At 46.5% G+C, this 26,307-nt stretch overlaps 2 protein-coding genes across 3 annotated transcripts in view; both read left to right on the top strand.

Annotated features, from left to right (window-relative positions):
- The window catches only part of LOC133373490 (septin-2), a 481,091-nt gene that overhangs the window by 84,548 nt on the left and 370,236 nt on the right, over window positions 1-26,307 (top strand). The window lies entirely within an intron of this gene.
- The window catches only part of SEPTIN5 (septin 5), a 74,232-nt gene continuing 51,158 nt past the window's right edge, over window positions 3,234-26,307 (top strand). The window contains exon 1 of one of the 2 annotated variants that reach the window (XM_061602345.1): window positions 3,234-3,277. In XM_061602345.1, coding sequence (XP_061458329.1) covers window positions 3,239-3,277 — 39 coding nt within the window. In that variant the 5' untranslated portion in view covers window positions 3,234-3,238. Of the gene's footprint in view, window positions 3,278-4,878; window positions 4,984-26,307 lie in introns of those variants that run through there. The other variant, XM_061602346.1, reaches the window with a different exon arrangement.

The following is a 26,307-nucleotide window of genomic DNA, read 5'->3' as shown; positions in this document are numbered from 1 at the left end:
TTCCATAATGACGGATTGAGGGAGCAGACAGACGGTGTGGGTACCGGTTCTTTGAGACAGACTGAAGCAGCTGTTTCCAGACATGTAGCTGGCTCACCAAGACTTGCCGCCGGCCGCGAGGGATCCATCTGCCTGGGAGAACTGTTTATCTCAAGTGGCACCCCAGCCTGCTAGAAGATGCTGTGTTCTTTGGACGAATTTGCAGGTGGGCTGAGTGAGTGTCTTCCCAGGTGGAGCCAGCCAATAAGGAGGTGCTCAGTTCCTCTTCCAGTTGCTGGTTTGAGTTCCCGGTGGGATCACGTGTTTTGGAGGGCAAAAGGAGGCAGTAGCTTTCAGCTAGGCTGACCTGGTATACGGCACTTCTTGTTAAGAGTCTGTTCCCTAGAGCTTTGCAGAGCGAAGAGGTGACTTCTCTGTGGCCAGGGTCCAAAGGCCTACTTTGGACAAATGTCTACATACACCCAGAGGGATATTTTTTACTTTGGACAGTGGCATCTAGTGCCGCATCAGAAGATGGTTTGCTGTGTGGCATGGGGGATGCATGAGCTTCTCTTTCTGAAATAAAAATAAAAAAGTAGGGGAGCTGCAAAGTTGTAGTCATGTTTGCTTTGCAACATTGCTGTTGTTTTCCAGACTCTTCTTAATTCTGATTCTAAGGGACCTGCAACAAAATGTTACAGTGTCAAGGATCACATCCATACCTTACATTAAAAGCACATTTAAAGCATATGGCTTCCCCCAAAGAATCCTGGGAACCATAGTTTACCTCTCACACAGCTACAATTCCCAGCACCCTTGACAAACTACAGTTCCCAGGATTTCTGGGGGAAAGCCATGCGCTTTCAGTGTATGGCGTGGATCTAACTAAGTGCTCCTGTTCACTGTTCTAGTCAGCCATGCTCTCCTTCAGGATACTCCATTTCATTTTTCCTCCTAGAATACCCAGTAAGCTTTCTGTGGCCACTGACCATAGCAAATCCTCACTGGCTATTTTTGGGATTCCCTGCCACCCACCTTTAGGGCTTTTTCCCTTATATATTTTTTATTTCACCAATTTGGCTGATACCTCTTGGGTGTGGGTGATGCCATTTTGGCTAGATAAGTAATGATGTTCATACCAGGCCGTTCAAACTAGAAGGAATGATAATTTCTGCCAAGGAGAATTTTTAAAAAAAATAATTTTGATTTTTTAATTTGTTAACTCTTTCCGGTCATGGAGGAAGGGTGGGAAGAATGAACGTGGTTGCCTACTCAGAGAACTCGACACAGAGGCTGCAAACAGCAACTGTAGGCACTTCCAGACTGTTGCTATTTTCAGGTGGGATTCAGTCACACCTTGGCAAATTCAGGTGGTGCAATTATAGTTGACTGGAAGGTCTTGCACAACAAACCCGCTTCCTCAAAAGACTGGACTTTTTTTTGTTATAAAGGAACTGATGGGAAAATGCACTGAGATGTGTAGGATAATGCTTGCTTTGATACAAACTCATCTAACCTCCTTGCAAACAAATCGGGATGAATGCTCAATAAACACAGCACCCAGTGAAACCAACAAGCTTTCCTCTATCCCAGGGGTGGCTGGTGGCTCTGTGTCAGTGGGGCAGTGGAATCTGCTCCGGGTTTTAGCCTGAACTTTCAAGGAGCTGTCCAAAGCACTTCAGAAGCTTCCACTGCCCCACTGTCACTGCCACAAGGCACCACCGCCCTATCCTCTACCTCTGCAATTTTGGGTTTCAAAACGTCTAGTCAGTTTCACCTCTCCTTGCTGCAAGGGAGAGAGCTGAGGTCCTGGAGAGCGGCTGCCAGTCAGAGTGGACAATACTGAGCAAGATGGACCAATACCTCTCAGTATAAGGCAGCTTCCTAATAATAAGCCATGGGCCCAGCCTAGCCAAAGAGGAGCAGTTGTCAGTCTCCTTGCATTTAAAGGTTAAGACCCCCTGAGACCCTGGATGACTATACCCGGGCTTAGCACCATGTTGGATCCCACCCACAGCAGTTATTTCTAAATCTGGGTCTATACAGCTAAATTGCCTTTGGCGAATGTGATGCAAATGGTGCCCCTTTGGTCTTCTTTTCTTAGCGCTGCATCACAGCCTGCCCTAGTGAGCCTACAAGAACATCAGAAGAGCCTGGCTGCTGGATCAGGCCAATGGCCCATCTAGGCCAGCATCCTGTTCTCGCAGTGCCCAACCAGATGCCCCCAAGTTCTCGTGTTAAGAGAGAGGGAGAAAAACCTTTCTTGAACCACTTCCTCCATGCCATGCATTTGTTCATGTCATTCATTGGCAATCACTCATGGCCCAGTGAGATTGTCTTCCAAGATAAGGTCTTTAACAGTGGGTCTTGCAAGTGACTGTGGAGGCCAATTCGGGACCCACACAGCCTCCCACAGTGAGGACTTAGGTTTCCAGATGGAAGATGGTTGCGATGAGGATTTGTTTGAGCCTTCTGCTTAGCTCGTTCGTCCCATTCACCCTGTACTCATGCGTCTTCGAAGTCCATAGCACCCTTGATAATTATAGCCGACCTCCATTTGGGACGTTCATGGGCCAAGACTTCCCGGTTCTCGATGCTCATGTTACATTTTTTTAGATTTGCTTTAAGGAGATCTTTAAACCTCTTTTGCATAATTTTACACTCTTCTACCATGTCAGCTTTTACTTGCCTTTACTCTAAAGAGCTCCGAATGCTGCAACCTTTCCCCGTGGGAATATAACCTAAAGGGCAGCCTACATTTTTTTGCAGATACTGAATGGGGTAAAAAAAATCTCCAGTTAGAAGGCTTGTTGAAAGAGGAAAGTTGAATTCAACTTAAGCTGCCTTGAGGGCCTTTTGGCTGGAAGGCGGGGTAGAAATATTAAAATCAAATCAAATCAAGCCTATGGTTTGTTGCAGCTGTTTCTCACAGAGGACTTCACCTTCCCCCCTTTCCCTGCTCTGATGTTGCATTTTCCTTCTCTCAGGAAAGCTGCCTATTTGGCTTTCTTTGGCCTGCCCACAGTGTAGTCTGTCTGTCTCCATTGCCTTCTGGAAACAGATAACAGTTGGGATCTGAGTCAGGCTGAGTCAGGGGTAGGTCAGAAAGGGTTCAAGCCTCCACCAGCTTTTCTTCCTATTGCACATCTGTCCAAATGGCTCTGTGGGAGGAGCTCCTGTCATTGGCCAGATGGTCTGTCCAAGCCACCAGGGAAAGCTTCCCCTCACCCCTCTAGTGGAAAAGGTACCTTGAGAATATATGACTTCAGCTCGCTTTGAGAGGGGGCCAAAAAATGAGGTTAGTAAATACACATCCCAGCGGCTGGAAGCCTGCTCATCAAAGCCTTGTGAATGGCACCGTGGAGCTACTGTGGTATCTTTAATTATTCATCCGACAAATGGATAAAAATGGCTGGCAGGGAGGGGAAGAAGCTTTCTGTGCATGCACCGTGTTGTTTACATGTGACCCGACCATTTGCATGCCATAAAATATGAGTACTGTCTGTTTGTTTTGCGTTTTACCCATTGGGTTTTCCAAGCAATTTCAGAGGCATACATTTGGGGCTCACTGCAGATCTGAGGGGTCCCCAGTGATGCAGCCTCAAGTGGGCTTATGTGGTGGCAGTGGTGGGTGGCAGTGCTGAGGTGGAAAATGTATGAAGAAAAATCCCTGGGTGCATGTGTGTGTCTCTGTGCATTGACAAGGAATTCCTTAGTACACAGAGTCATTCCCATGTGGTCAATGATGTGGTTTGTGTGTTTTTTGTTTTTTAATGCCAGCACTATGTTTAGCCTTGAAGCACACGGAGGGCGGAGAGAAAAGTGCTGTCTGTTTACTGTTGCACATTCGTCTTGGAAGGATGGCTTTGAAAATGCCCCTCAACTGTCAACGATGTCTTAATGCAATTCATGTGGCTTGTCATTTTAACGGAATGAGAGCAAGATCCGGCATGCCGGGGGCTGAAAGGTTCTGATCAGGTTCTCTCTTTTGTTGACTGATACTTCACAACCGTCGTCTCGACGATAGCTGTGCTCTTTGAAGGGGCTGAGATTGTTTTATTTTTGCTGATCTGGATGGCATTGGGGCACATTTGATTTGGTTTGGTTTTAACGCATTTATTTAAAGCAGCAGTTCCCAAACGTTTACCACCACCCCCATGCGGGCCACTTAATGATTTTTTGGCCTGTTGTAGCCATCGTAATGCCCTGAGCTACATATTGTGTGGTTTTTCTCTGTATTTGGATTGCTGCTTCCCCCCCCCCCCTTGGGTTGCGTTACAATTTGAGTTCCATCGAATTCAGATTGCAAGTGATCCTTCACAGATGTGCTGCGGGCCACCTGAATTAAATTTGTGACCCGCTGGTGGCCCATGGGCTGCGATTTGGGGATTGCTGTTTGAGAGCTTTTATATCCTGATCTTCGGCTGAGAAAAGAGTTCTGTTGCAAACACCTTGAATAATGAAAGTCACCTGCCCTCAAGCTTGCAATGTAAAAGAGATTTATTTATTTAAATATTTATAAACGGGGCTTTCATGAAAAAACAAAACAAGGCAGTGTACGACATAACATCAGTGAAAACATCAATAAAAACAGATGGGTTCAAAACAATTGTGTTCCAAAGGTCTATCTGAACAATACCATTTAAAAATATATATCTAAAAGTAGGGGAGGCTGTTCCGTGAGGGCACATGTGCACCATCCCACCAACCTAAGTCTGCCTTCAGCCAGCCTCCACATGCCTGCCTTCTTACTTACAACCAATATGCTAGATTTATGCAAATGTGTGTCATGGGCGTGGCCTCTGAGTTCTTAGTAAGTGTCTAGCAACACCCTTGCATGACACAAAAGGAAATGGGATTGGGAGGGCAGAGGGGGAGAAGAAAGCAGACTTGGCACTAGGTTTTAATTACAGCGTTCTTGTGGCAATCAGCTGGAGTGGAGTTTAAATGACCTGGGCATTCTGCCTGTAATAGCCGCAGCAAAATCTTTTGGGAGCAGAGGAGGTGAGCAGTTTTGGGACATCCGTGTTAACGTTTTTGTTTCTGTCGCACAGAGTTATAATGGTGAGGTGGGACAATCCCAAAGGACCCATCGCCCCTTTGGGTTACTCCTTCAGGGCAAGATGAGAGGATGCATGTCATCCTCTCAAGTCCTCTATCCGACTGTTTGTGACAGCTGTTCCTGGGACAGCTGTGGAAGGAAGACTGGGTCCAATCCTTTTCCTAGGGGGATCTGGAAGTTGGGGGGGGGTTGGCAGGCTGTCTGGTGCCTGCAGATGGACAACCCCAATGAATGATAAATGTACGGGTGGCGAGTGGATGGAATGTAGCTGGATGAGGGTTAGCTGGCAGCTAGATGCATGGACTGGTCTCCCCACCATTGAGAGAGGCTCCCTTCCTCTAGTATGTTTAGGAAGCTATGCCTGTTGTGTAAAAGCCGCCTTGAAGGGTGGGGTGTAAATTTATGAATAAAATGCAGGCGCATAGAACCGAGGAAGCGGCCTTACAGCAGAGGAGACTATTTGAAGACCATTTGAAGACACCTGAGTTTGGGGGTGAATTGTGGGGTGTGGAAGTGACCTGAAACCTTGTGGGAGTCACAAAGGGGAAGGTGGAGCTCGTTTGAAGGAGAGAGAAGTATTGTTCTGGGTTTCTGGGTCTGGTCTAACTGGAAAGGCAGGACAACCACCTGAAAGATAATTTCAATCGGAAGGACTGGAAATTCGATGCCAGCCAAATCTTGGTTCAGAGATGTCCCCATTGTTTGTGTTTTTCCCTGGGGTGGCGGAAGGACCCTCATGGTTTGGTTGAGTATATTGGCTTGCAATAGGCATAGTTTGGGGGATCTCAGGCTTGGAGGTCGTCTGCCCCTTTCTGCCTATCCCTCAGAACTCTCCCCAGACAAAAACACCCAGGGAGGGTGGGAAGCACAGGCAGTGAGGGATGTGGGTTGGGGAGAGTTGCAAAGGCCACATTTGCCCTTTGGGCCTGATTGTCCCCACCTGTCTTACTACACGTTTACCTGGGAGTGTGTCCTGTTGGTTTCAGTGGACATGCATCACCGTAGTGATGAAATTTGTAGGCTGCGTCTCACCACAGATGGAGGCCCGAAGACTTGCTTTCAGTGGCTGCTGGTGGCTGCATGTCAGTGGGGCAGTGGAATCCACTCCGGGCTTTATTCCAAATGTTCAAGGAGCTGCCCAAAGTGCTGAACCTATTTTGGGGAGTTGGTTTCAGCACCGTGGACAGTTCCTTGAGAGAAAACCCGAAGCGGATTCCACTGCCCCACTGACATGGAGCCACAAGTTGCCACAGCTTGCGTTTCCAACCCAACATAAAAAGTGTTGAACACAAAAAGACACAAATTGGCAGCGCTGATTGATAATACAAGCCATCCTCAACTCCAGAGTTGACTCAGCTCAGCCCTCCAAAAGCCAGGGAAAACAGATGTGTTTTAATTAAGCGAGGGAGGCTCATCAGTAACATAACCGTCCGTGCCTCTAAGAGGCGTTCCAGAGTCAGGAATCCTGTGTCTCTATGTAGCAAGCAACATTTCGGTTGCCTCCAGGCTGTTGCTATTTTGTGGAAGGGAATCAAGTGCACAACTGAACATTCACACACCAAATCCCCTTTTCAGTTTCAGACACTTTGCAGTGAAGGAGAGTGACGGGGAAATGCAGAATGACTGATGGGAAGATATATAAACTCCCCGCAAACAAATCGGGAGAAATGCAGGATGACTGCTCATTGTCGTCTAATTGCCCTGCGAGCAAACTGGAATGAATGCTCAATGAAGATTGGATGCAATCTAACCTTGGTCTAAGCTCTGAGCAAGCGAATCAGGACGAATGCTCAGACCAATGTAGAAATCATTTATGGAAGTAAGCGGTATATTAAGCAAAAAAGTAATAGGAAGTCATTATGCCGCTATGCATAATAGGTCATTATGCAGTGTGTAGTTAAGCTGTGGTTTCACTCCCACCAAGTTGGCCACCAACTTGGATGGCTTTAAAAGAGGATTAGAGAAATTCAGTGGCTACTAGCCACAATGGCTAATGCTCTGGTTGGTGAGAACAGGATTCTGGACTAGATGGGGCTCTAGATCCATCAGGGCTCTGCTTATGTTCTTTTGTCCCATAGTGGGACAAAAAGATCTGCTGATTTTAGAGCCTGGGCTAGTTCATGTGGTGAAAGGTACGTCAGGTAGCCAGGTCCCAAGTCGTTCAGGGCATCAACATCTTGAACGCGGCCTGCTTTTCAGGACCACCTTCAAGGGTAGCCCCCCATGTAGAGCTCATTACAGTAGTCAAGATGGAAGGTTACTATAGCATGCAAAACAGAGCTACAATTCCCAGCACCTTTAACAAATGGCAGTCCCCATGATTCTGGAGAGTGGGTGCTTTAAATATATGGGGTGCTATTCAGTGCTGGTCCATTGAAGTTAATGGACATGGCTAACTTAGGTTCATTACTTTCAGCAGGTCTCCTCTGAGTAGGACATAGTTGAATAGACCCCATGGTGTGGTGTTGTTGTTATATGCCTTCAAGTCAATTATGACTTATGCCGACCCTATGAATCGGTGACCTCCAATAGCATCTGTCATGAACCACCCTGTTCAGATCTTGTAAGTTCAGGTCCGTGGCTTCCTTTATGGAATCAATCCATCTCTTATTTGGTCTTCCTCTTTTTCTACTTCCTTCTGTTTTTCCCAGTATTATTGTCTTTTCTAGTGAATCATGTCTTCTCATTATGTGTCCAAAGTTTGATAACCTCAGTTTCATCATTTTAGCTTCTAGTGACAGTTCTGGTTTAATTTGTTCTAACACCCAATTATTTGTCTTCTTCGCAGTCCATGGTATGCGCAAAGCTCTCCTCCAACACCACATTTCAAATGAGTTTATTTTTTTCTTACCCGCTTTTTTCACTGTCCAACTTTCACATCTGTACATAGAGATCGGGAATACAACGGTTTGAATGATACTGACTGTAGTGTTCAGTGATACATCTTTGCATTTGAGGACCTTTTCTAGTTCTCTCAGAGCTGCCCTCCCCAGTCCTAGGCTTCTTCTGATTTCTTGACTATTGTCTCCATTTTGGTTAATGACTGTGCCGAGGTACTGATAATCCTCGACAAGTTCAATGTCCTCGTTGTCAACTTTAAAGTTACATAAATCTTCTGTTGTCATTACTTTAGTCTTTTTGACGTTCAGCTGTACTCCTGCTTTTGTGCTTTCCTCTTGCATGCATACATAAGTGTGTATGCAGCCCTTATTGCAGACCTCATTTATCCTTAACTAAAAAAAGAACCATCACCACCTTGGCTTCTAAGCTGTTGACAAGAGAGCCATAGCTCAGTGGTTGAGCATCTGCCTGGGATGCAGAAGGTCCCCAGTTCAATCCCCGGCATCTCCAGGTAGGGTTGAGAGAGACTCCCTGCTTGAAACCCTGAAGAGATGCTGCCAGTCTGAGCTCGACGAGCCAGCGATCCGACTCTGCATAAAGCGGCTCCTGTGTTCCTAAAGAATGCAGCTTAGAGCCTGTCTGACAGCGGAGGCGGGGCTTGGGCGGTGATCCTTGGCATGAGGATTAGGGTGTTCCAAGCACGCCTGTGGAATACTGGTGGGGATGTTGTCATCTTTTGAAAACAAACCTCTCTGCAGAAACCTCCGCCCTTCCCCGCTGCACACCCAGCTCTGGGAAAACTCCCAAGCGTTGACTCCACAACGTAGGAAAACTGTTTAAATAAGCAAAGCCCAGTAGAGGAAAAGATCCCAGCGTTCCTCCTCTCGTTGGCTCTCTTGTCCACCAATGAGTTTGTGTGTGTGTGTGCTTTGCCTGGTGCGTGTGAGACTGAGAAGGGTTGGATGCCATCTCCATGCTGGGTGACAGTATTCTTTTCAGCTGGCCCTCGTTGGCGGCGAGTGAAAGGCTTTCCTGTTGGAAGGCCAGAGGCCTTGTCCTTTTGGACAGCTGCCTGCGGGCTCCAGCCTGTACCAGGACTTTTTGTGGCGATGCTTGTTATGCTTCCTGGCTGCTCTGTCGAGGGGGGATGTCCGTACCAGTGGAGGCTTGTCGGTTAGGGCAAATGGGGCAGCGCCCCCCCCCTCGGTCTTTTCCTCCAAGGCTGCATAGGGATGTAGGAAACCGCCTTAAACGAGTCAAACCATTAGTCCGTCTAGCGCAGTGCTGCCTGCACTGACTGGCAACGGCTCTCCAGGATTTCAAGGCAGGGGACGTTCCCAGCCCTATGTGGGTTGAACCTGGGACCTTCTGCATGCAAAGCAGATGCTCCACCACAAAGCAACAACCTTTCCCTAATAAGAGTCTGCCTTATACTGAGTCAGACTAATAGTCCCTCTAGCTCAGTAGTGCCTGCACTGTCTGGCAGCAGCTCTCTGGGGGTTCAGGTAGGAGGTCCCTCCTAGCCTTACTTGGAGATGCCGGGGATTGAACCTGGGACTTTCTGCATGCAAGGCAGATGCTCTGCCACTGAGCTATGGCCATTCTCCCTCCCACCTGCTTTCTTACTTTACAGCCAGTCTAGAGGGTGGCCCTGGTTGTCTGTTTCCTCCTCCTTAGTCTCAGTGCTGCCCTTCTAGAAGTCAGCAAGTCTCCTGTCATTGGCTCCAGCTCCACCTATTGTTGGCTCTGGCTCCACCTACTGTTGGGCTCCCTGCCTTCCGCCCCACCTATCCCAATGGGCTCCATGTGCCAATAGTCAGTACACAGCTGGATTGTTTGTTTGGCCAACAAGTGGTGCTAGATCCAGGCTTTTTAGTCTGTGTGTATAGATCAGGGGCGTAGTCATCCAGGGTCTCGGGGGGGTCTTAGACCCTCTACTTTTTAGGGGACAAGGGTCCCAGCAGGGTCCCTATGTCTCCAACATCTTTCGAGCCTATTGGTATGAAAGCGGAGTGTGCTAGTCGCTGAGAAGAGGCTTCTAATATGCTTCATTGACCTTTCCTGCAGATTGGAGCCAATCTGAGTGAAAGGAGGTGAGTCAGGCACTGAGAAGACTCTTCTCAGCAGCCAACACTCCCCCCTTTCAAGCTTATTGGCTTCTAGGGATGTCTGTTGTGGGAGAAGGCATTAACAAGGATCTCATTCCCAACTTAGCATTAAAAAAGGGGGAGGGGACATGGCTGTAACTAACATGAAGGGACTCTGCACTTCTGAATTTGCCACTACACTACTGGCATAGATGGGAAGAATAAAAGACTCTGGCCACATCCATACCATCCATTTATTCCACTATGATTCCACTTTAAATAGTCATGGCTTCCCCCAAAGGATCCTGGGAAGTGTAGTTTGTGAAAAGTGCTGAGAGCTGTTAGGGGACCCCTATTCTCCTTTCCGAGCTACATTTCCCAGAGTGGTTTAACAGTCAGTCCCTTTTCACAGAGAACTCTGCAGATTGTAGCTCGGGAGAGGGGAGTAGGAGTCTCCTGACAACTTCACAAACTACACTTCCCAGGATTCTTTGGGGGAAGCCATGACTAGTTAAAGTGGAATCATAGTGGAATAAATGGATGGTGCGAATGTGGCCTCTATAGATGGTGGGCTGGCGGTGAATATTCCCAATGAGGCATGAGCAAATAACTCAGTGGCAGAGCATCTGCCTTGCATGCAGGAGGTCCTTGTTTCAATCCGTTTCATGTCCAGGTAGGGCTGGGAGAGGCTCCCTGCCTGAAACCCTAGAGAGCGGCTGCCAGTCAGTGGAGACAATATTGAGCTAGATGGAGCAATGGTCTGCCCAAGGCAGCTTCCGATATTCCAAATCTGTCAATTTTGGTTTCTGTCCGTTTCTCATTTTCCCAGTTTGGAATTCAGTTCTCTGCATTTCCACATCAGTTTGTGGTTTTTTATTTTTATTTTTAAAAGTCCTCATGAAAATTTATCAGCATTTGCTTGTGGTATATACCTGTTGGGAATCAATTTTGCCTAATATATGCATGTTGCAATTTCCCCTAAGACAACATCTTTTTTTTTGTATGCTGTTTTAACTAATATCCCCTTTTTTTTGTACGCATTGCTTGGCTTGGGAAGTGTACTGCAAAAATTCTGCGAAGGGTGAATTTCAAAGGATGGTTTACACCCTCTTTCAGAAAGTGCGAATTTGCTTGGTTTGCCTTTAAATGTGAACTGAATCAAATTCTTGCTTTATCCCTACCCCCAATGTGGAGGTGCTCAAAGCTCTGGTTCTAGCTGCACCCAAATCTCTCCTGCCAGACACCCCTAATTATAATCACTTACCCCTACAAACAAAGGAATTCCATGCTAAGGAACTTATAAAATACAAGTGCGATCTGCAGCAAAATGTTGCAGTGTGCCCTTGTCCAAGGTGCCAGCCATGCCCTCTTCTAGGACACTCCGTTCCATTTCCCCTGGTTTTATTTTCCACCCCCTGCCCCCCAAGTAGTCTGCATTTCATGACCACTGATGTGCTCAGTCCTCGTTTGGCGGTTGTTATTGACATTTGCTGTATATATAGAAGGGGACTGCAGAAATGAACAGTCTGTTAAGACTGGTGGTTGAATGAAGAAAGAAATGTAAGGTTTCCTGAGAAATAAAGCCGTTCTGAGTACAGACACACATGCGGCCCTTGTAGAACTATGAGATTAACACTCTCTCACACTAGCTAGCTAGCTAGAAAGAAAGAAAGAGGAAGGAAGTAAAGCCAGAGAAAAAACATCTGCCTATCAACAAGTGGTTATTTTAAAGAAGGTGTCGGGGAGGCAACAATAAGTTGCCTTTCTGTCTGTCGCCCCCTACTGGTTCAGGTTGCTTGTTACAAATGTTGGCGTTTTGCCTCCCTCTCTAATTTTTTAAAAAATTCTTCTGAGAACCCCTAGGTCCTACTGAGCCTGCACATGCCAATACCTCTTTCTTTTGTCCCCTTCAGTGTCCCAGTTTTAACCAAGTAGTTGTCCGCACTCAGCACCTGAGTTTGTTGACAGAAGGAGGGGCAGACAATGGTCCAGCCACGTGTGGAATACTAATACAGTTCCGGTGGCCCCATGCCCCAAGAGCTGGACAAAGTACCATAATGACCCAGGGTTGGAAGCACCTTGCTGTCAGCTAACTGGAAGGGAACCATGTCTCCCAGTAAGGAAGGCAAACGGAATGTCCTTTTATAAGCCAGGGTGTGGACTAGCATTTGAATGCATTCATTTACATCCCGGGGAGGGGAAGGCCAGCCCAGTGCCAAAGGATATAGTGTGTTTTGCCGCTTGCCAAGATGGCTTGAACTCAGCCACCCAGTTACACGGCTTCTCTGTTAGGCAGCCAGGCAAAATTTCCACACATTAGGGACGGGTGTTTTTCTCGAGCCGTGTCGCGCTGTGCCTGTTTTGGACTTGGACAAGTTTCTTTCCTGACTTGTTTTTTGGGGATGGAGAAGGGGGGGAAGTATGGCTTGGTTCATTTCCCATTCCTCAGGGTTCAAGACAGAGGCTGGAAATCTCTAGCCCGAAGGCCTGATTAGGCACACCTAGTGGTTAAGGTGTTGGACTATGACCTGGGAGACCAGGGTTCGAATCCCCACACAGCCATGAAGCTCACTGGGTGACCTTGGGCCAGCCACTGCCTCTCAGCCTCAGAGGAAGGCAATGGTAAACCCCCTCTGAATGCCTCTTACCATGAAAACCCTATTCATAGGGTCCCCATAAGTTGGAATCGACTTGAAGGCAGTTCATTTCCATTTTCATCTGTCAAAAGTGGCCTGTGGATGGGGAAGGATAGGATCCAACCTAATCCCCTGTTCCAGTCCCCCAGCCTTGGTTTAAGACTAGGGAGCTCAACCAGCTGGGTGCTGGACAAGATAACTGAGAACTCTGGCACCTTTCCCTTCCTGTTTTTTGGAGGGTGGGGTCATCAGGTCCAAAAGAACCTGTGCTGCCCACTTCCACATGTTGTTGGATCCTGTCCCTTCTGTGGTAGCTGACACCTCCTGATCAACCTTTGACCCATGAATTTGTCTAATCCCTCTTTTAAAGCCATTGGCTATCTCTAGATCTTGCGGCTGTGAGTTCCGTACATTAATTATATGTTACATGAAGAAATAATCTGTTGGTGATCAACTTCCATTGGGTGAAGTTTCAATATTCTAGATTGGGAGAGGGGGAGGGAACGGGCATTATCTCTTTCTCCACACTATTCATAATATGAGACGCCTCTCTCGTGTCCCCCTTACGGGGTCTGTTTTCCTCTTAAATTAAAAAGACCCAAGTGCTGAAGCCTTGTCTTGTAGGGAAGGTGCCTGAAATGCTTCATGCTCTTTCTTCCTTTTGCTGTACCTTTTCCCAGCTTGGTGATGAAGATGAGTTACTCATTTACTACTGATTTACATACTGCTTAATGCCAAAACAAGCTTCTCATCAGTTTACAAAATTACAAAAACCAGTTACCCCAGAGGTGGGGAGCCTCTGTGTGGAGGGACTGCGCAGAATCTAGTGTGTGTAGAAACTAGCCTAATGTACAAAAGTAAAGTTTAGGAACCTAAAAAGAGCCAGCTGCTGGATTAGGCCAGTGGCCCATCTAGTCCAGCATCCTGTTCTCATAGTGGCCAACCAGATGCCTCTGGGAAGCCCACAAGCAGGATCTGAGCCCAACAGCACTCATAGAATCATAGAATAGTAGAGTTGGAAGGGGCCCATAAGGCCATCGAGTCCAACCCCTGCTCAATGCAGGAATCCAAATCAAAGCATTCCCGACAGATGGCTGTCCAGCTGCCTCTTGAATCCCACCAGTGTTGGAGAGCCCACTACCTCTCTAGGTAATTGGTTCCATTGGCGTATGGCTGTAACAGTTAGGAAGTTTTTCCTGATGTCCAGTCGAAATCTGGCTTCCTGCAAGTTGAGCCCATTATTCCGTGTCCTGCACTCTGGGACGATCGAGAAGAGATCCTGGCCCTCCTCTATGTGACAACCTTTCATGTACTTGAAGAGTGCTATCCTATCAGTCTTTTCTTCTCCAGGCTAAACATGCCCAGTTCTTTCAGTCTCTCCTCAAAGGGTTTTGTTTCCAGTTCCCTGATCATCCTTGTTGCCCTCCTCTGCTCCACACTTGTGATTCCTAGCAACTGGCACTCAGAAGCATACTGCCTCCGACGGTGGAGGCAGAACGTAGCTATCACAACTAGTAGCCACTGATAGCCTTTGTCTCATCCTCTCTTAAAGCCATCCAAGTTGGTGGCCATCTTGTGGGAGCAAACGTGTTGCGCTACTTGCTTTCGCCTTTGGCCCTGCTTACCACTGGCATGTGGCCCTCGGACGAGCCCTTGGCTGAAAAAAAAAAAGATTCCCCGTCTCTATTTTGCACCCTGTTGAAATTCCCAAACACTTTAGGATTGTGCTCCAAACTGATGCCTTGTGATCGATGCCTGTTTTATTGCCTCCTCGCTAGCCTGGCTCTGTCGCTTCAGATTTAACTCTGTGATGTAGGTGGCATGAAGAGATTATCTCCTAATTAACCCTCTGCGGAAACATACCTGTGGCGCTATCCTTCTAGCAATGTTGCAATGTCCATCTCCCCCCCCCCCCATGAACTGGTGCATACAATTTTCTTCCACTGCATTTCATTCTGTCTCTCTTGTGCTGGACGTAGCTTTCGTTTTAGTCTTTTGCGACTGTCACGTCCTTTCATAGTCCTGTGATTGGCTGCCTTGCCTCCCAGATTCTGGATTTTAGGTTATTTCTTTGGCTTTTCAAAATATCCAATGCAATTATTTCAAAGGTGGCCTTTCCATGAACTCTGGTCCTTCCTTTTCCTGTAGTGCACTGCTGGCTAATCTGTGGCTTTCCAGAGGCTGTTGGACTACATCTCCCATCATTCCTAGCCATGGGAGTTGGAGTCCCATGGCATCTGCAAGGCTACAGGTTAGCCACTTCTGCTCTGGTGCATTTTGACCAGAGCTACTTGGTTGCTCCAGCTTTCTTGAATTGGGCCCTCATATGTAGAAGCAGACCAACACCACATTTTAAAGCACATTCAATGGATATTTAAAGCACATGGCTTCCCTCAAAGAATCCTGGGACGTATAGTTTGTTAAGCTGAGAGTTGTGAGGAGAGCCCTGCTCCCCTCGCAGAGCTACATTTCCCAGAGTTCCTTGGGAAGAGGGATTGATGGTTAAAGCATTCTGGGAACTATTGCTCTGTGAGTGGAATAGGGATCTCCTCACAACTCTCAGCACCCTTAACAAACTACAGTGTCCAGCATTCTTTGGGGGAAGCCATGACTGTTTAAAGTAGAATGATAGTGGAATAAATATATAGTGCAGATTGAACCCAGATCAAGGAAATCATTGTGCCACCTCTAGTGAGGCTCTGAATAGCCTCTTGTTTGTCATCCTAGGCCTGCACAAAAATTGGTAAAAGAAGTTGTGTGACACAAGATATTTGGAAATGCCTGGAGGGGAAAATGTGTGTGCGTTTGTGTTTCCCTACTGCTCTGTTGACAATTTGCCACACCTCGTAGACCTACGAAAGCAAATTTGGCGGCTCAGGTTCAGGCACTGCATGCAGACTTTCTTTGTATGCTAACACCAGCCACGTCATATGTTTGTAGCTGCCTTGGGAGGAGTGTAGGGGAATGAGGTAGAAATGGGAGAATATGTTTCATGAGACTCAAGCAGCAGGAAGAGAAAGTCATGGAAACAGAAATGTTTTAAACCGGGGAGTGGGAGAATGGAATGGAGTGTTCGGAATCCTGAGCAGCAGCGCTTCCTACCACAACATTTTGTTGCAGGTCTCATTTATTTATAAAACTATTTGTATACTGCTATATTGTGAAAAATAAATTTATAGGGCATCAACTGTTACTGAAATGTTTTCTTAATTGCCTACATAATCACAGAATCATAGAATAGTAAAGTTGGAAAGGGCCTATAAGGCCACTGCGTCCAACCCCCTGCTCAATGCAGGAATCCAATTTGAAGCATACACGACGGTGACTGTCCAGCTGTCTCTTGAATGCCTCCAATGTTGGAGAGCCCACCACCTCCCTAGGTCATTGGTTCCATTGTCAAACTGCTCTAACAGTTAGGAATTTTTTTCCTGATGTTCAGCCGAAATCTGGCTTCCTGTAACTTGAGCCCATTGTTCCGTGTCTTGCACTCTGGGATGATCTAGAAGAGATAAGCTTGGTGGCACCATACATGTAAAGCACTATCCTACCATTTTAAACAGTCGTGACCCCAAAAAATCCTGGGAACTGTAGTTTGTTGAGGGTGCTGGGAGTTGTTAGTAGACTCCTATTCTCCTAGCAGAGCTCCAGTTCTCAGAATGGTTTAACAATCCCCTTTCCCAGGAAACTCTAGGAACTGTCGCTCTGTGAGGGGAATAGGGGTCTCCTAACATCTCTCAGCACCCTTAACAAACTTCAGTTCCTAGGATGGTTTGGGGGAAGCCATGGTGTTCAAACTGGGTACAAGAGTGCTTTAAATATAAGGTGTAGATGTGGCCCTGGAAGAACGGCAAGATATCAATGTACAAAATAAATGCATCCTCATTTTAGGGGAGGCGCGCACTTCCTTAGAAGTGAAAAGGTTGATTCACGTGACGTCTCGAAGACTCTTAATGCTGCAGTGTGCTCACGTTCTCATGCAACCCAGTTTGCAGTGGGAATTCTGAATGCGAGATGAACCCCACTAGATTAGGGAAAATAACTATCCAGTTCAGAATTCTGTTTCCCACAGTGGGTGGTCAGACACTTCTGGGAAGCCGGCAATCAGAGTGTGAAGAGGACAGCCCGGTCCCAGAGTTGCCCCGCAGCAACTGTACAGAATAACTGCACACTGTTGAAGGCAGCTTGCCTCTGTATATCAGATGCTGGGAATCCCATGTGGGGAGAGCACTGTCGCGCTCAAGTCTTACTTGCAGGTTTCCAAGAGGGATCTTGTGGGTCACTGGTTGCATAATATGCAAGTTTTTGCCAAGCAATTTCCCGTCATGGAATATATTTTTGTATGTTATATTTCACCAGTAGATGTTTTGAGAACAGGATTCTGGACTAGACCACTGGCTTGAACCCAGCAGGACTCTTCTTATGTAGGGCCAGGCAGTTATGTTTTGTATCGGTGCACAAAAACCACAGACAAAGCCAAAGGGACCTGTAAGCAATATAAGGAACAATAATTGTTGATGAAAATGACAACACAGTGTTTAACAACAGCAATGCATGAGAACACATGTGCAAATAGACTCATAGTATTTTGACAGATTGCAGCAATAGTACATGAAAACATATGCGAGAGACTCATATTGTAGCCAACCCCCTCCTGCACTAAATAGAATGGAAATGTCTGGGGTTTGGGGGGATTTTTATATTTCTAGTCTACTTAGGGGTTATTTTTATCTACAATATGAATCTCTCACATGTTTTCATGTATTGCCGTAGTATGTCATGACATCACTCGATTTCACATAGGCTTCATATGTTCTTGTTATATCTTGTAGTTATTGTTGTTGTTCTACTACTGCTACTGATAATAATTTTCTTATATTGTTTTGTGCATCCAGGATAGGGATGGGATAGAAATTCAGTTCAGATAGGCTTCTAATGCAAAATTACCTAATTTGACCTTTCCAAAGCAAAATGCAAACCAGAATGCCATTCTCCTGCAAAATTCATTCTTCTCTGAATTTTGTCCTCTAACCAAATAATGTGTACCAGAATGTGTACATTTGGGCAAAGTGTGCAAGCAAGCAATGCCTCTGTTAGTGAAAATAACATACAAAAATGCATCATGTTAGGGAAAACAGTTTGTAGAATTGCATAAAAATGTGTATATTATGAGAGATTTGCACTAAAATGCCAATGCATTTTCATGAGGAGGCTTTTCTTAAAATTCACAAACGGATACAGAAATGTGCAGGACTGAATTTAGAGTGGGAAAATTAGAATCTGAGAAAAGACTTGAGGGAGATTTGTTCATGCCTAATCTGGAGACATTCCCCTTTTGTTTTTGCGTATAATGGCGGACGACTTTCCTGGAGCCAAAGGATGAAGAATCTTTCCCCACCCTTTCCCATTAGGCTTCCAGATTCTTCAACCGTGAGAACTATACACTTAACATTGCTGAGATTTCTCAGGATTCAGGCAGGAACTGCCACAGTCAGTAGTGTAGTGGCAAATTCAGAAACGCAGGGTCTCTTCATGATAGTCATGCCACACCCATCAGAGCCACGCCCCTTTTCCACTTTCTCCCGTCTCCGTTGCTCTCCCTGTTGTCTTGTGAGTCCACAATCCACTGAAACAGACGCCCCTAGGAGTCAATCAGCATGAAAGGGGAGGCTGTATGTTAGCTACTAAGAAGAGTCTTCTCAGTGGCTGACTCACCTCCCTTCACTCCGATTGGCTCCAATCAGCACGAAAGGGCAAGGGCTCTTCTCAGTAGGTAACACACTCAATTTTCATGCTGATTGGCTCATACCGAGGGACCTGGGTGGGACCCTGCTCCCAAAAAAGTAACAGGTGTACAACCTTCCGTGACCCCAGATGACTACACCCCTGGCCACAGCTCCCTGAAGCTCATCAGTGAGGTTCAGGGCTTGCGTGCCTCTCAGTCTGCCATGGCGCTGACTTCTTCAATGGACTTTTCACTTGTAGCATTTCTGGGCATACCAGGAGTCTGATTCCTCTTCACCAGGTGATGGAAACCAAGGACGCCAAACCTGAAGGGGAAGCACACTCAGGGGCCAGCCCCAGAGGCGCTGCCACCTGATCAACCTATGGGGCCAGTGTTGCTCCCTGGCGACACTGTGGTACTGAGGTCCTCTGCATCTGAGGACTCCACTGTAAAAGACCTGAGTGTCCATTGCAGTAGGAGATGACTAGAGAAGGCTGTGGCCCTTTAAGTCTCACAGCACCTTGCAGCACAGATGAGGCTAAGACTTAGGCTTCCCCTAGTGGTGGTGATGCTACTACTATAAACTTTTCAGCTTGTGCCCTGCTAGAGAGCAACTTCAGAGCTCTGTGTTCCCCAGAACTCCTCTCCCGATATTATTTATTTCATTAAACTTATAGACCGCCCCATAGCCGAAGCTCTCTGGGCGGTTCACAAGACAAGAAACATCAAAAATACAATAAACGTATAGCAATATAAACACATTAAAAGTTTAAAATGTTAAAAAATTAAAAACAATATCAGCGCATACAAACATGTTAAAAAGCCTGGGTGAAGAGAAAAGTTTTAACCTGGTGCCAGAAAGATAGTAACGTTGGCGCCAGGCGTATCTCCTCTGGGAGATCGTTCCACAGTTCAGGGGCCACCACAGAAAAAGCCTTTTTCCGCGTTGCCACCCTCCGAGCTTCCCTATAAGTAGGAACTCGGAGGAGGGTCTTTGATGATGAGCGTAGTGTACGGGCAGGTTCGTAACAGGGAAGGCATTCCAACAGGTATTGTGGTCCTGTGCCGTGTAAGGCTTTGTAGGTCAAAACCAGCACTTTGAACCGGGCCCGGAAACAAATAGGCAGCCAGTGCAAGCGGGCCAGAATCGGTGTTATGTGGTCGAACTGTCTGGTCCCCGTGAGCAGTCTGGCCGCTGCATTCTGCACAAGCTGTAGTTTCCGAACCGTCTTCATAGGCAGCCCCACGTAGAGCGCATTGCAGTAATCTAATTTCGAGGTTACCAGCGCATGAACTACTGAAGCGAGGCTCTCTCTGTCCAGATAGAGGCGTAGCTGGGCCACCAGTCGAAGCTGGTAAAAAGCACCCTGTGCCACCGAGGCTATCTGAGCCTCAAGTGATATGAACCTACCCGCACACTGTGCTCAACATTGAAGGCCCTCCTCTGGGTGCCTACTCAGAAAGAACCCCGGAAGGTGACAACAAGAAAAAGGGCCTTCTCAGTGGTGGCCCCCGAACTATGGAATATTCTTCCTGATGAGATATGCCTGGCGCCAACATTATTATCTTTTTGGCGTCAGATAAAAACCTTCCTCTTCTCCCTCTTCTCCCAGGCATTTTCAGCATTTTAGTAGTATTTAATATGCATTTTAGTGTGTGTTTAATTATGTTGTAATTCTTGATATTTTAACTTATTTTTAAACTGCTTAATATGAGGTTTTAATTGCTTGTCAGATGTTTTTTACCTGTTGTGAACCGCCCAGAGAGCTTCGGCTATGGGGCAGTATATAAATTGAATTAATAATAATAATAATAATAATTAATAATAATAATTAATAATTGGGATCTCAGCTTGTGTCTAGCCTGAACCTCACCTTGTCCTATACTCCAGTTGAGGCTTGCCACAAGACAGAGCCAGACATATCTAGGCTGCTTATCTGTCAGGGAAGGAGCTTCCTCACATTATTTCCATCTGTCTGAAACCATGTAGCTTTTCTTCAGCTGATTAGATGTGTGTCTGGATCTAGCCAACGTTCAGCCCTTTTCTTTCTAGACTGCAAAGGCCTCTGGCATAGTATTTGGGTCTGTTTTTATGGGTTGAAGAGCGTGTGCCTTTTACAGTTAATTAAAAAAACTCTGTGGTACTGTTTATTATTATTTATTACGTTTCTGTACTGTCCGTCAACAAAGTCCTCAAGGCTGTGGCTTCCCAAGCTGTGGTCTTCATTCAGGCAGTCCTTGGCGTGGATGTGTGGACTTGTGGTGGAAGACGGGAGATAGCACATCCATCATACTGACTGTTTGTATTGATTTTTTAATGGTATTTTTTATTGCTTCTGTTGTTCCTTATATTTGCATTTTATTCTATTGCAGTCTGAATTGGATGGGATGCCAATGGCTGCAACAGGCAGAGAAATCTTTAAGTGGTCCACCAAGACCCTCAGCTATATTCAAGCTGTCCAACAGGGGGGAAGGAGAGTTTGGGAACCGCTGGTCTAGGCAGCTGAGAAACGGATTTTTAAAGAAGTACAGAACTGTTGTATCTCCTAGCCTGCAGAGATGGGGGAGAAATTTGATTCAGTTCAGGATTTATCAGTCGCCCTTTCTGAAAAGATATGAGCACTGAGACATAGTTGGAACTTGCACTCATCCCAATTTTGCAATTCAGTTCTCCAGCTAAGCAATGTTCGCGAAAAGGCATGTTAGAAGAAAGTGTGCATAAAAATGAACATATTAGCGAAAATAACGTACACAAATGCATTCTGTTAAGAGAGAGTGCTTGCAAAAATGTGTACGCTGAGCCGAGACTGCATGCAAAAATGTGTTTAGTAAGATAAATTCTCACTGAAATGATGGATACTTTTCATGAGGATTAAAAAAAAAAGAATCTGCAAACTGCTGCAGAAATGTGGAGAGCCGATTTCAGATTGGAAAAATGAGAAACTGAAAGAACTGAAACTGACAGATCTTTCCATCCCGATCTCTAGTCAATTACCACCCTCTTTTAGGATACTCCCTTCCATTCCTGCCTCCCCTGTGGTTTTCCATCTCCCCTCCCAATGTTCAATCAGAATTCCAAGCCCACTGAACATGCACAGTCCTCACTGTGCCATTTTGGGGGGGGGAGGTGCCCAAGCCTGCTGCACCCTCCCTCTCACTGGTGGGTGGTGCCATTTTTGTTGCAAGAGGATTGGCACTTGGAGAATGGAGAGAGCTATTTGTATGGATGGTGCTCTGATGAAAGAGGAACCACGAACCCTGAGAAACGGAAACTTGCTTGACCTCAAGTGAAACTGGCTTTGGCAACAGACTTTGGGTGCATTGTGAAATCCTTCTGTTGGGCAAGAGGGATTGTTTCTCTTACAGCTCAGGAGGGGAAGAAAAGAGAGAAGGTGAAAACATAGCCTAACCCATCTTCGTACCCCAGTGGGGCTAAATGTGCAGTCAAGGAGGCCGTGGTGTCTGCTGCCCATTGGGACTGGTGGGGTGGAAGGCAGGCAGCCCAAACAGGTGGAGCCAGAGCCAATGGCAGGTGGAGGCATCTCATTCTAGTTTTGTCCCCACCCTCTTCCCTGCCGAGCTCTACAAGGGACAACGCAGAGGCTTAAGGAGGAGGAAGCGGACAGCCAAGGCCACGCCCCACACTGGGTGCAAGTAAGAGGGCAGGCAGGGGGGTGGGACTGGCTGAGGCTGGTGGGGCAGTGCCCCATTCGTCCTCATAGACCGGCCTCCACTGAAAGGAGGCTGTAATGGTTTTATGTCCCTGCCCCGATGGTAATGTGCATTGTTTCTCAATGTGCAGATGTGCTGTGCTTGGGGGCCTCCTGTTCATTTTGCTGAGTGGGGCTCTGGACATCTGACCCAAAGTCCTGTCTTCATGGTACCACTGGAGACTCCAGGGTCTTGGGCAGAGAGGATACTTGCTACTAAGTCCTTCCAGCCAGAGACGGCAGAGATTGAAACTGGGACCGTCTGTGTGCAAACCTCGTGCTATAGATGCCCAGGCATTTTTGAGAGGTTTGACTCTCTCCACTTTCCTTTTCAATTCTCTTTGACCAATCTCCTCATTTTTCAGATTGTTCCTCTTTTGATATCAAATGCGACTGTGTTAGACTTCCTTGATAACTGTCTACTTAAACACATAACCCTCTGGCCCCTGTGCCCAGTCGCTTCTGCAACCCTCCCCTCTCACACCAGTTCCTGGGCACCACTGCAGACTAAGTCCAGGGTCGCCTCCCCTCTTCTTGGTTCCACTGCCTGGGGCATGTTCTGATTAGATCTGATCTTCTGGGCATGTGGGTTGCTGTTGCTCCCTGGGAGGGAAACGGGGAAACGGTGAGGCGGCAGGGAGGTTGGTGCAGTGCAAATGCACCGGCTAAGCTAATCTGGCATTCCTGCCAGTGCATTTGCATCACACCCAAACGCTGCACTGCTTCACTTCTTTCCCTCCCAGTAAGCAACAGCAAATCACCTGTCTGGAAATCTCTGCGCCATCTGGTGAGCCACTTTGGTCACTGCTAGTACTGAAGGTGGGCGGTGGCCAGCTGAGCCCGTCCAGCCCTCAAAGAAACCAACAGTACCATCTTGGCATTAAGGTGTTAGTTAGTTAGTTTATTAATATACAGTCACAAACTCATTCAAATAAAATAGTTAATAAAAACATCAGAATTCTTAAGATACAGAAATATAAAAGTACATCATAAAAGAAATAGCAGTTAAGAGAGAAGAATCCTCTTGAGACTCCTTTGAGCAGAGAAGAGGAACTTAGCCACTGTCTCCGTTGTAGACTTATTTAAATCAGCTAGGAAATATTTCAAAAACCAGACCAATGGCCTGCCAGGAAAGTTCGTCATAATTGGGCCAAGTAGTCTATTGCGATCCTCCCTTTAAAAATTGCATACAAAAAAGACATGAGTAAATGTTTCAACTTCGTCACCACAAGCACACATCCGGTCCGCATAAAGGGCACCTTGGTATTGCCCTTCCAAGAGAGTGGAAGGGAGACAATTAAACCTGGCTCTGGAGAATACATGTCGATACTTAGGAATAGTCAGATTCTCCAAATAGTTAGCGCATTTGGGGAACTGGAAGTTCAGACCAAGATGGGTAGGGGAGTATATTTTGCAAGCATTTGATACAGAAATTTTAGGCATTAAGGTGACTCTAGAGGGCGGACGGGCTGGCTGGCTGGCTGGCAGGCAGACACCAGCCTCCTTTTGAGCCTTCCAAGGACCTTTACACGCTGTCTGTCTGGATTGTTGGTGTAACACAGAACAAATGTGTAGATTCTGTGTGCAGCTGCAACCCGAGTTGCCAAAATGGTGTCTATGGCATCTGCTAGCTGCACCAAAGGCTTAGTTCTGTGGCAGGCATGTGAGCTGTAGTTGCCAAATACGTGGCACATGCTGCTTCTGAGGATAAGCAAACTGTTGCTATGGGAGCCACGTGCACCTAATTTTTCTGTATTTTAACTGGTACAAGGAGGAGTAGGGATGGGAAAGAATTTGAATTCAGTTCACATTTCAAGCAGAATTTATCCAATTCGCAATTTCCGAAACAATATGAGAACCAAAACACAGCCATCCTTCGAAATTCACATTTATTAGAATTTGGGGATGCAGTTTGCCAACTAAGCAACGTTTCCAAAAATGCATACACTAGGGGAAAGTGCGCATAAAAATGAGTGCATGAGTGAAAATGACGTGCAAAAAGGCATGATGTGTTCAGAAACGGATTGCAAAAATGTGTACCATTGTCAAAATTGCCTACAAAAATGTGTTTATTTGGAGAAATTTGCACTAAAATGGTAGAGAATTTTCATGAGGATTTTTTTTAAAAAAAACCCACCGCAGACCACTGTAGAAATGTAGAGAACTGAATTTAACATTGGGAAAAAGATAAAGCGAGAGGACCGAAACAGCCAGATCTTTCCATCCCTAAGGAGGAGATTTATTTATTTATTTATTTATTGCACTTGTATACCACTCCATAGCCGAAGCTCTCTGGGCGGTTTACAGCAATCAAAAACATTAAAACAAATATACAATTTAAAACACATATTTTAAAAACAATTTAAAACACATGCTAAAATACCTGGGAGAAGAGGACAGTCTTGACCTGGCGCCAAAAGGATAACAATGTTGGCACCAGGCGCACCTCATCAGAGATATCATTCCATAATTTGGGGGCCACCACTAAGAAGGCCCTCTCCCTTGTTGCCGCCCTCCGAGCTTCCCTTGGAGTAGGCACCCGGAGGAGGGCCTTTGATCTTGACCGTAGTGTACGGGTGGGTTTGTATCGGGAGAGGCATTCCATCAGGTATTGTGGTCCCAAGCCATGTAAGATGCCAGATCTTCCCTTCTTGGCTATTTTTATCACCATCATAAAAACATAGGAACCTGCCTTACACAGAGTCAGACCATTGGTCCATCTAGCTCAGTGTTGTCTACCCTGACTGGCAGCCGCTCTCTGAAGTTTCAGGCAGGAGGCATTCCCAGCCCTAGCTGGAGGTGTCAGGGATTGAACCAGGCACCTCCGGCAAGCAAATCAGATGCTCTGCCACTGAGTATGGGCCACCCCTATACCAAGGACACAAAAGGCTCAATATAAGGCCCGCACTCCCATTATGAAGGGCTTGAAGTGTCCCGTTCAGCTGGCTGACAGCTCATTTGGGTAAAATAATCCACTCATTCATAAAACTGCCACCTCCCTAAGCATGTCGGCACTCCACGTGTCAAATGGAGACAAAGCACCTCCGGGCTCCTTTGATTTCACTCCGCCAAGGAGAGCAGACAAAGAGATGGTTTGTTTCTTTTCCTGCCGTAGAGGGTGGAAGAAGAGGATCCACATCTGTATTATGCATCTGGCACTGGTGTACACGGCTTTTGTGTCATTCGGCCGCTTTGATATTGCTGGCGCAGGAACATAATACTTGTCATTTCATACCAAGATTTGTTCCCGGCGAGGTCAAGGGCAGCTTCAGTTGGAGGAAGGCCAAGACTCGGGGAGTACTTGAGAAATAAAACCAACTCCATTCTGAATCTCTATGGTACAAACTGGAACAGATGACTTGCCTTAGGCCACCCACCGCATCGTTTATTATTTATTTATTTATTTATTACGTTTATATAGCGCCCCATAGCTGAAGCTCTCTGGGCGGTTTACAGCAATTAAAAAATAAAATAAAAACAAACATACAAATTTTAAAACACAAAAAACAATTTAAAAACACAACTAATTAAAAAAAAAAAATTTAAAAACACATGCTAAAATGCCTGGGAGAAGAGGAAAGTCTTGACCTGGTGCCGGAAAGATAACAGTCATTATCAGGGGAGTTATGGTGCAAGGCCACAGCTCAGTGGTAGAGCATTTGTTTTGCATGCAGAAGGTCCCAAGTTCACTCCCCAGCACATCCCCGGTATATCCTGGGAGAGAGACTCCTGTCTGAAACGCTGGAGAGCCACTGCCAGTGGGTGTCGGTCATACTGAGCTAGATGGTTCAGTGGCATGACTTGGTATAAGGCAGGTTCTTCAGACCAGGCTATGGTCTGAAGGCACATGAGGCCACCACCTTGCTGAAGCTAAGCAGGTCTGGGTCTGGTCAGTGCCTGGTTGGGAGACCGCCTGGCAACCACATGTATGCTGCCGTGGGTTCCATGGTGAAAGAAAGGCCAGGTATAAATGTAACAAATGTAACAAATATTAAGGAGAGAGCTATAACTCAGCGGCAGAGCATCTGCTTTGCGTGCAAAAGGTCCCTGGTTTGACCCCTGGCATCTCCAGGTAGCGCTGGGAGAGAGACTTCTGTCTAAAACCCTGGAGAGATTATGGAAGGGAGGACGAGGAGGACTGAGGGCAAGTTGGCATGTGGCCTCTGGAAGATTGCTCATGAGAGAATGTGGCCCATGTGCTGAAAAAGCTTCCCTACCCCTGACTTAACAAGACAAACACATAAGGTGTGAGCATTGCAATCCTATATCT

This window comes from Rhineura floridana, chromosome 19, assembly GCF_030035675.1.
Source record: "Rhineura floridana isolate rRhiFlo1 chromosome 19, rRhiFlo1.hap2, whole genome shotgun sequence".
NCBI classification, from domain to species: domain Eukaryota; kingdom Metazoa; phylum Chordata; class Lepidosauria; order Squamata; family Rhineuridae; genus Rhineura; species Rhineura floridana.
Note: the sequence above shows the minus strand (reverse complement) of the source record. Positions and strands in the feature narration are given on the sequence as shown.